The following is an 11,218-nucleotide window of genomic DNA, read 5'->3' as shown; positions in this document are numbered from 1 at the left end:
TCAATCAGATGCAGAAAATGTTTTTCAGTATTTTCCAAAAAAAGTGACAACTTTTTGATACTACAGAATTGAAAATGTACTTTACTTATGAGGTTACCAATATTTTTGTTTTATTTGGGTGACCCCCCCAAATATTACATAATGACAACTTTTTTTAAAATTTTTAAATTAAGCACTGTTCAGTCTGACAGTATGATGTAAATTGTAGCTAATTTTATTTGTATTTGATAAGAGTTACGGTGTAGTTCCGAACCACCTACCTGAGTCGTGCGGTATCCCTGCATCCCTAAAGAGTCCTGGTTGATAGCAATAATGTGTTTGTTCTGTAGCACCTCTTTGGAGCGAGGATCAATGTCCCTCAGGTCATTAGACATGATCAGTGGTGCAGCCATCATGGCCCACAAAGCCATCTGAGACTCTTGCTGGGCGAAACTTAGCCCATAGTTTCCAATGACCAGCTGAAATGAGGTGAACCAAGCGCAGTATAAAAAAAAAATTAGGGGATATTAAGAAAACATACAGATCAAATACAGGGCAAATACTGTATAACTATTTCGTGGTCTACTTATTTGCATTTTTTTTTTTTTACCAATTAAAGTTTACCACCATATAGGTTTGGCTATAGATGAACATTGTTGCAAACCGTTAGGTATTCAGGCTATATTTAAGAATATTTACCAATCTTCTTGGCTAGCTTTTGTTGCTGTACTACCTCACTTGTACTACAGGTAATCATTAGTGTTACCGATAACCCTGGAGTCATTTATTGTCCGTCTCATATCTGTCCTTTTTTTTTTAACCTCCTTGACCCATCTTAAATACTTGTAGCGTCTTGGCTGTATATCATTGAATTAGTACCATATCAGGGTCGTTCCAGCCCCCAGGTCCAGCTACAGGGACCAAAATGTCTTGGTGATCAGCTGTCCAGTCCAAGATGTATTTGACAGATTGCCATGAGTCATACACATCATAGTAGTTCCTCCAGTGGTTACATGTGTCCCGAATAGCTGGATAGTCAGGCTGGAGAGGTGCAGAGAAACTCAACATGTGACCCATGGTCTTAAAATAGTGTTCAACATCATTACCAATAATCACATCTTGATTTACAAAATGTGGACAACATTATAATTAACAAGCCACTTGTGTTCGTGCTCGTTTGTAAAAGCCAAAGTCCATAAGGAATGACCTTTGAACCTCGTCAGTACTTGCTGATTTGCTGCTGTCTCCTACAGTAGGATAAATGTATAATTTAGCCATAAAAGATTGTTTGCTCAATTTCAATCAGTGACAAACACTGATCACAGGAGGCAACAGTTAGGACTATAGTGTAGAAGAATGAGGGTTTAAAAAAATATATCAGTCAGAAAACAATCATAGTCTAGATACTCAACTTGAAGCAGAACTTGAATAGCCTGGCTGAAAAAGAATAAAGCGGTCTCTCACCATTTCAACTTTCCAGTCGTACAAGGGCCACTCACAGGAGTAGACGATACTTCTACCGGTTTTATTCAGTGCTATAGACATGTTTACGTAACCTTGAACAGAAAAGACAAAAGAAACTTAAATAAACAACAAGGTCAAAACAACACACGTACACACATTGACAACTACTTTATGGAAGAGAGTACTCAACTAAAAAACGCCTGTACTAACACTAACACTTATGTCCTCTTACAACACTGTGATAAACTTAAACAAATAATAACAAGAAAATCTAATGTACTGTGATAAACTTAACAAACAAATAATAACAAGAAAATCTAATGTCCAACTAAGCTAACTTTAAACTTTTGATTTCGGCCAATAAGATATTGAACCCTAATATCTAGTAATTTGGATGAAAATAACTTAATTTAAAGCTATTTATTATTTTCTATATCTTTGGTTAACTTTTAATTTTACTCTAATCTATTCTAATTTTAGCTATGCCCACCACATACTGAATCCAATTAAAAATGTAAAAGAAATTTAATTAATTTATATTTTTGATTTCTCTCTCTTTTTTTTAAATAATATTTGACTATTCTTGTTTACTTTTTTTGCCTAACTAATTTAATTATTTTTTTATTTCAGTTTAAATGTGTTTAGTAAAAAGTGTTTCACTTCAGTTATTTCACAGTATTTTCAAACTCCATTGTGCAACCTTGCCACAAAAAAGGCTTTGGGACATTTATCTCGCACACTTTTCCAGAAACATTACAAAAATGTAGTTAGGCATTGGAAAAAAATATCTTGTTTGACTCATCACCTTTCTTTCAGTTAGAATTGCTTATGGCTCACCTTCTGCTATTAAAGTGCGGTCCATGTAGCAGCCGTCAAACTTGAGCAGATCCACTTCCCAGTCTGCAAAAGTCTGAGCGTCGGTCTCATAGTAACCCAGACTACCAGGGTAACCTCCACAAGTTTTTCTGCCGACATCTGCATAGATCCCCAGCTTCAGGCCTTTAGAGTGGACCTGGAAGAAGAAAACAACACGCAATAAAATAGTCATATAGACTAATGTACAGCAGGTGGCAGTGTTGCACAACTACAAAAAATATATATAGTTCAGTCTCTGTGGCCCTGAGTAACACAGGCTAGATAAACACCCAGAAATATTCAACGGATAAAATCGTTGCGGTTTAACTCAACAGATGTCAACAAAATCTTTAAGGCCTGTGATGTCACTGTCACTAGCAGAAATATATTCTACATATTTTACTTTTATTTTTACAGAAATTTTGGTGACTCAAATGTGGAACAAGGGAGGCAGCTGTGGATTAGCAGAAATATATTTCACATATTTTACTTTTATTTTTACAGAAAATGTTCGAGATAAAGGCAAATATCACGTATTTCTCAGCTAGCTTTTAGCAATTTGACACTACTTTTAACCATTTGTGCTTAACCTTCCACTATTTAGATTTTACATCAAGTCGCTTTGCTGACTTTTCAGTATCTTTAGCTTTAAATAACCCTAGCATTTTTGACCACCAAAGCCACATTGGCTATCAGCTTTATTACTGGGTTGACACGTCATTAGCGAAAAGGCTACTCAAACAAGTCTGTCAAGTTACACATTACATAAAAAACCCCTAATAGTTAGCCATAAATGAGGAGAAATCCCTCAATTTATAAATATAAATTATTTGAAAAAATAGCTTCCTATCACTGAATGTTGCAAATATGGCAAAAAGATGAAGCCATAATCTGGCTAAGGACAAGAAAATATTTAATGTAATTCATTTAAGCCAAACTGACTACATTTAAACATGGTATATAATAAAATACTGCAAATAAAATTGTCTTGTCAGAACAGCTACGTACATAGTCGGCCAGTTTCTTGATGCCTCCAGGGAATCTGACTGGGTCTGCCTGCATGCGGCCCTGAGCATCACGTTCAAATGAAGGCCAGCAATCGTCAATGCAGACAAACTCATAACCAGCATCTTTCCAGCCGTCCTTCACCATCATGTCCGCCATCGCCATGAAGAGTTTTTCACTGGCAAGACAGTGTGGAGAGAGTGTCAGATATACAGTACATGACACTGCCATGCAGCATAAATAATGTGTTCATGATTATAAACTAGATTTTCAAAATCTTTCATCCACAAGCATTTTTTTTTTTTTTTTTGCTTCAAGAAACTGAGAGGCTGTCAGTTTTCTGCTTCCGTTTATTCCACTGAGGTAAATCTAAACAAAGAATTTTCAAAAGCAAAGTCACGATTTAAGACATTTAAACTTGTGTTGGAAGCAAAAGTGCGTCAGTTGCTACTGTGTGTCACAGTTTAAAACTTTTAGGTTTAACATGTACATTTTACAAAGCAGAAAAAAAAAATAATCATGCTATTTCTGGGTAAACATGAGAACAGAGGATAAAAAATAATCATGCCATTTCTGGGTAAACATGAGAACAGAGGAAGGTGACATCATTCCTTGTTGTCATGTAAGTGAGTCATGTGAGGAGAGAACTTTCATTTGCCACATATTTTTAAAACAAGCCACATAACGCCTATATGGCGGAACTGTAGGAAAAAATGATAGGATATATTTTCATAAAATGTGATAAGCAGAATAAGAAAAAAATGCATTTACCTGAGGAAACAATCAATGTTGTCATTTGCAATTTAAATGAACCAGGCTTTTAATGTTAGTTATTTACAGAAGTGCTTACAAGTTACCTGGTCAAAACTATTATTTTATTAGAAATGTATCCTACAAAAAGTTGATTTTCTTTAAAGGTTACCAGTAAGAAATAAAAGTAAACAAATAAACCCGTGATTCGTGTCAAGAAATCAAATACTAACTGAATTAAATTTAAGGACGAACACAAATTAGCTGAAAATGGCTGGCTTTTTTGTCACATTTAACTTGAAACAGGTGGAATGTGTATTTCTGAAAAGCGAAGGACTAGAGTCACATGCAATGGTTGCTCTTTTCCTGAAAAAGGAGCAGCGGGTCACGAGACTTGACTAACCTGATGCAGTTGTCAGGATCTTTCGCACAGTCGATGTTGCACATAAATCTTTCCCAGTGAAGCCAGCCCATGGTGGGAGTTAGCGCCAAACCATTGTTTAAAGCCTCGGTTTTAAAGGCTAGTAAAACCACCAGTCCAAGAACAAGCATGGCGGCACAAAAACACAAAATTAACTTTAAAAACACTCAACAACTCACAACAAAGCCAAGTAACATAAGCCCTAGGTGCTGCTACCGCATAAACGGTTTGCACCCATATTTATTTCCTCGTTTACGTCCCATCAAAATAACCCGCCCATTTCTCCATGTGAACAGACTCAGCCAATTAAAACAAATGTTTCACCAAACCGGCCGATCACATGTCAGCTCAGCGCCCCAAACCCGGAAATAAGAACGAAAGACAGGTGTGTTTTTGAATGGGTTATTTACACAAATTCTCAATATATGCATCACCGTACATTCCTATAAAAACCTAAAATCCCACAGGCATGCAATAAGATAATTGTTTTATATAGTAATCACGTGGAAACAAAAAGACAAGCTAAGGAACAAAATTAAATAGATAACAATAATAACAATCTAGCAAATATATCCATACATCAAGCATACAAAATAGCAAATATATCCATACATCAAGCATATGTATTTTATCTTTAAAAATTAGATTTTATTTTAAATGTAACTACATTTGATTTAACTTATTAGGTACTGTAGCCATGACCTGTTATTATCCAAGTTTTTTTTAAGTTTCCCTAGAATTTTACCCCTTAACTGCCTGTGCCAATTTAATTTAAATTTGTACTAATTCAAGATAACATTATTTTTTTTTATATTTATTTTATCAAGTAACAGTTAGCATTTTATTGTGATAACCTGTCACTGTTAAAAATACCCTAAATCTAAACAAATAAAAAAAATAATATCTATTAATTTTAGTCTATTTTTTATTTTGCTAATATTTATGTTTTGTTTCAAATCTGCAAAACATTTGCTAATTATTCTTTTGTTAGTCAATTCTGAGCCTAAAAAAAGTGAAGCCCTGTCAAAGGGTGCCTAATGTGACATTTGCATATTACTTACATATAAGTAGTATGCAGAGAGTAATATGCAGAGATTAATTAATTAATTAAGAGATCACACAATTAATTATCCTGTTTTCCTAGCCTTAGCTAAAGCTAGGAAAACAGCATAATTACTTTTGCGTGTATTGCTAATAGATGCAATACACAAAATTAACCCTGGGGTGCCACATGAATGACAGAGACATTGCCTCTGGGCCAAAGCACCACTAATGACTTATGTCTTTTTCATAAAACTGTTTAGCTGAATCCTTGTTTAAAGGTGCCTAGTCCACTTTTTGCAGCCTAAACAAATCAAAGTCATTGAAGAAACGATTGAGACAAGTTCAGTTTGGTCCCCTTAAGCAAGAGTCAGTGTTTTCAGTCTTTTAGAGAGGTACCAGAGATTGTAAGTTTGACTGCAAAGCAATGATAAAAACTGATTGAATTCAAAGTCATTTTTGACTGAAATTGAGAACATTTTGAATATTCTGGCCTCAAGTTTAAGGTCATTGTTACTTTTTGTAATGACCGTATTCTTTGGGTACTTTTTAAAGTTGGAACTTGAAAAATCTGAGGTGAACGTTTGAGTCTGAGTGATCTCGTGTTTCTTTGTGCATTTTAGACCTACGGGTGGGGTGCGGTGGGGGGGTTAACCAGCAGGTCTGACCGGTTGTTTCATGCTGTGGCTTTAAACTGAGACAAAGAAACACATGTCATGTGATGTCAGCTCTAAACCTGCTCATCCACCAGAAATTACATGACATTGTGTGGGACTTTTTGTACTGTTTGTGTATTGAGATAAAGACAAATAAATACAAAATTATATAATTTGAAATAATAAGCAGGAAGCTCAAATTAAGTGAGATAAATCTTAAAGAAGACTAAAGTAAAAATAGGTCAGCAAATAGCCGAAATGAACGAATTTGAGTGTTAGTGCGAAAGGTTGTTTATCTCGCATTGTGGTCCTATAATGAACTGGAAAACAAAGTCCAGTGTGTATCCTGGCCACCAAGGACTGGGCCCTTCACCCTTAATGAAAAGAATTAATTGGTGGAAGATGGATGCATCATTTAATGAACAATCGACTGTAAGTTTTTTTCTTTTTTTAATTAGCAAGATAAAAGACTAGCTTTGCTAACTCAACTTTAATGGATCTAAGGAAAACAGGTCTCAGAACTTGTGCACCAGACCTGTCTTTGAAGTAAGCTGCAAAACCTAAAATGTACTTCCTGTAAATGTACTTACCTGTAAAAAAAAAAAGTTCTCTGTTCAATTGTGTAAAAATTCCACAATAGAACAGAGAGTTGAGTTATTTCATCTCTCACGTAACAGATTTTCAACATATTTCAGCCAATGGCAGTGTTTTCAGTTCTGTGACAGAGAAGAAAGAAAACGAATGGATCTGTACTAGGCTCACTGCAGGGAGTCATACCAACAGGACTAACCATCTGTCAAAAGTCTTCATTAAGCACAACACGCTGTGGTTCATTTACGCCTCTCAGTGGCAGTGATGAACATGAAAACAAGAGCAGAAGAGACACTGAATCCAACTGAAATCTGGACATTTACAGCATCTAAGGCGCTGATATTTAGTTCCGGTAAGTGCATATCTTAGCCGCTGAGAAAGTGTGTGATACCTGTTCTCGAAAACGATGCCTTCACCTTTGTGTTAGGCTGAGAAAGACACGTTTGACATTTCAGCGCAAAGGTCACGCTTGTCGTTTATGAATGTTTCTTTTCACATAAACCCTGCGGTGTCACTCCAACTATCTCAGCAGTTTGTCAATGTTGGCATTAGTGATTATTCACAAAAGATGAACCAGCTGCTTTATAAGGCAGCCAGATTGTTACATAGTTGACCCACCTGCTCGCCTCAGAAATTTCTCAAAACATCATTACAAATGAACTGCAACATAAAATGCTTATAATAAACCACTCTGCATTTCAACGAAAGCTATATACAAATTTAAATAGATATCCTTATGTAAATGGCAAAATAATTAAATTTTCATCTGAATGTATTCATAATCTGTTTAGTCTTTTTTTTTTTTTACTAATTTAGTAAGTAATGATTGACTATTTAAAGCTAGAATGAACGCTTTTTGGGTATGCCGATAGATTCTTCTCCGTTCATAAGAATTTCAAGGACAATGTTCTAAAAAGCTGTCAATGATTAAAGTTCAAATCTAACTGGTCTTGTTTGACCGGAATGGCAACAAGCAGAAGTACGTATTACTACTTAAGCTCTGCTCTTGTTAAGAAACACACACTGTGTCTCTGCTTGTCTGCTTGTTTTTTGTCTCTTTTAAATAATTTATGAAGATTAGATAAATGACGACGCTGCAGTCTTTCTAAAAATCTGCGGCAGAGATCCGGCCTCCTTCACACAAATTACAGACCAAACTCATAAATGCACACCTAATTAAGAATAAGAGGAGTAGCAGTCACCGCCTTCAATCTGTGTGTCAGACAATTACGGAGCTGTGAATGGAAAACGAAATGAATGGGCCTCGCCGTGGCCCACAATGCCTTATTATGCTAAGAACTAAGCATTAAACATTTAGCATCTTCTTCCTGTGTGTAAAAAAAAAGAAAAAGGTTAAAATCTCATTTGAGTCCAATTATATTTCTGCTGTTTGACGTGAAGTTTAACCGCTGGACTGAAACAGTCTGGGGATATGAGTTTCTACCATGACACACTGGTTTACAGGAGTGTAAACAACCAGGACCTGGACCTGGAGGGGCCACCAGGAATCAAAAACCCTCTGGATGCAGCAATTCTTTGGTTACCATGGTGACACGGAAATCATAAAATCTCCATCCTGGACACCATGGATACCCTCTGTAGACCCTTGACAACAACAACAACAACACTCCATTCCAGTCAGCCTCGTTGTTTTGTTTGCTTTTGATTTCAGTTTTCTTCAGAAAAGTTTACATGTGTTAATTTAAAGTAATTGCAATTTATTGTTAGGTCCTTTCCGAACTGCCCTATTTATATGTCATAGTTTCAACAATTAGGAAAGTGGAAGGAAGGAAAGTGAACTTTATGTCATAGTTTCAACAATTTCAACAAGGAAAAGTGGAAGGAAGGAAAGTGAACTACTTGTCATTGTGACACAGTACCCCACAGCACACAACCAAATGTGACCTTTTAACCCATCGTCAAAGTGAACAGTGCGTAGGGACGGTGCCTTGCTCAGAGCACCTCAGTGGTAACATGGCAGCTTTTGGACTCGAACCTGACCCAAGTCCTCGTGCTTAACCACTAAGCCACCACTGCCACCTGAACATTAGCTTAGTTGAACACTATGAGATAATATTAACGCAATAATGTTGCGCAACTGCTGCAAATAATGCTATAAAGTTCTACGCTGTAACACTGCAAGAAATGTTACAGCAGCTACAGTATTGTTTTGTTACAGTTCTTTTTGATCTGGTACAAGGACATTTTAGCAACGTCACATAACGTGTTTGCTAATGTTTAGCTCTCTTAGAATGATTGTTTTAATAGATTTAGACTTGTCTCAGGGCAGTTGTTGCAAATTGCTTTTGGGACTTGCTACCTAGATGTATGCACGATTGTTATTATGATCTGCTAGTTTGGCTACATGGCTTAGGTAAGTTAGCTTAGCTTAAAATATTTTAGTAATACAGTGTTCCCTCTCTGTATCGTGGTCCTTCTTTCGCTCCCTCATTACATCGCAGATTTTTTTAAATCCGATCTTGCGAAAATATAGCTAAATAAATACACTAAAAGACATTGTAAAATAGTAAACTTACGAAACTTTTGGCTTTAAAAGTGCATTTGCGATAATATAATATAATATAAATATAGCAAGATAAATACACTAAAAGACATGGTAAAATAATAAACGTACGCAACTTTTGGCTTTAAAAGTGCATTTGCGAACGAGCGCTGGTAGCTTTGTTTACCTAGACGTACACAGCATACTATTGGTTAATTGCTATTCTGTTCCTCACGCTGATTGGCGCATGCATCGTAGTATCTCTTAGCATCTTCACTCGTGTGACCGCCACTCTCTCGTTCACTTCGCTCGGCCTCGCCGTTATACAACTCTGCTATGCATATAAATGTGTTAGAAAGGGTAATACAGTCTAGGGAGGGTTGGTAACCGTATGGGGGAGGTTCGTAAAGGGTATATAAATATATACGTAAATAATATAATAACTATTTCGTCTCTACTTTGCGATTTTTTCCCATTTCGCGTTAGAATGCAATTACAGCGATAGGATAGCGATAGAGGCACCACTATACTTAGTATGGCTGTAGTTTGGTTTCAAGGTGTAAGCCTTTTCCCATAGTTGTATGGTGTAAGTATGGTAAAGACAGAGCTGTTTGCTGTGTGATTACTGGAACTCCCTGTTAGACATGCTGAACAGACCAATAGCAAAAGTCTCTACGTGTTTGTGCTTAAAAAGGGAACTATTCTGGTCTGGTTAGCTCTGTGATGAACAACAGGATACAATAACACAGAAGTGAAACCCATGTCTACATTTATTAGTAGATGTCCATATTGACCGTGCTTAGGTTGTAAATACCACTTTAAAGCTCCTTTCATTCTTGCTGCTCTATAACAAGGAAGGTGTAGGTTTCTGTTGCCTACCATGCCAAAGTCCACAGACAAAACAATGATTTATATCTAACGGTTTACAATAGTAGTTTATCTACAGCTTCCTTCCTTTAATTGTATTTTGTATTTACCTGGATTGTCCTCACACAAACAGAGCAACGACACAGTCGACCAGTGGCGATTTTCGTGCAAGCGAATGTAAGACTTTTTCTGAACCAAAGATTCGAGTCAAAGTAAATTGGACAAAGAAATGTCAAATGTACCTAGATTCATACAATATACAATTCATCGATGTATTTCTATTTTTTTGACTTTAACTCATTTAACCTTATCAATGAAATCTCTTCAGCTGTGAGAAGACTTTGACCCTGTGTCATAAAGGGAACTTGTCTTTGACTTTGACAGGCGGAACAGAATAGAGTGGTGCTGCACCGGGGGTCAGCTAGACCCAAAGGACTTTACAAGGGTTAACAAAGAAACCTGCTTTTTTTTTTTTTTTTTAAATTAGCCCCGGAGAAAAAAAACTTCCTGACATTGTCATAGTCTGTCACCTTGACTGAGGAAATTATTATCAGTTTCATACCTTTGTGCATATAATGTTTCGGATTCCTTCACCGCTCTATAATGAAAGGCTTAGCTGTCAGTATATGGTAGTGGTTTCCAAAGTCTGAAAAGACTGGAGAACTGTCCAAGGTGAAACATGCCTTTGCCTTTAAAATCATATTTTGGATTTACTGCACTGACACAAACTGACCAGAGGGCGCAGCAGTAGACCAGCTGTTCAATTGTTAGAATAAACACATACATTTGGCTGATGTTGAGGATGAGATGTTCACTCCTGGTAGCATGTCAGAATCATCAGCAGCAACAGCAGCAGCAGTGGGTTGTTTACAGACAACAGTCCCTGCAGACCTGTGTGTCTTGGTCATCCTGAAACATGTCATTATTTAGATGCAGCAGTGTAGGCATAGCCTTTAACACAAGTGACAGCGCAACCGCAGTGGTCTGTGAGGATTTTCATAAAGCTAAAAATGCCTCATCGTGGATGTCACTGCCCTGTCAAGGAAATATTTCTAGTTGAATTCATGTTTGATCAGTACTTTTCAA

General features: G+C 36.6%; 1 protein-coding gene across 1 annotated transcript in view; it reads right to left on the bottom strand.

Annotated features, from left to right (window-relative positions):
* The window catches only part of gla (galactosidase, alpha), a 5,844-nt gene extending 1,095 nt beyond the window's left edge, over positions 1–4,749 (bottom strand). Inside the window, exons 1-6 of the mRNA XM_008326403.3 lie at positions 4,457–4,749; positions 3,307–3,481; positions 2,281–2,455; positions 1,444–1,535; positions 859–1,020; positions 261–458 (exon numbers count right to left, since the gene is read on the bottom strand). Coding sequence (XP_008324625.1) covers positions 261–458; positions 859–1,020; positions 1,444–1,535; positions 2,281–2,455; positions 3,307–3,481; positions 4,457–4,605 — 951 coding nt within the window. The 5' untranslated portion in view covers positions 4,606–4,749. The remainder of the gene's footprint in view (positions 1–260; positions 459–858; positions 1,021–1,443; positions 1,536–2,280; positions 2,456–3,306; positions 3,482–4,456) is intronic.
* Between the last annotated feature and the right edge of the window lie 6,469 nt (positions 4,750–11,218).

Source organism: Cynoglossus semilaevis, chromosome 15 (genome assembly GCF_000523025.1).
Source record: "Cynoglossus semilaevis isolate Cse_v1.0 chromosome 15, Cse_v1.0, whole genome shotgun sequence".
In the NCBI taxonomy this organism is placed as follows: Eukaryota; Metazoa; Chordata; class Actinopteri; order Pleuronectiformes; family Cynoglossidae; genus Cynoglossus; species Cynoglossus semilaevis.
The sequence above is the reverse complement of the archived record's forward strand: the minus strand, read 5'-3'. Positions and strand labels throughout refer to the sequence as shown.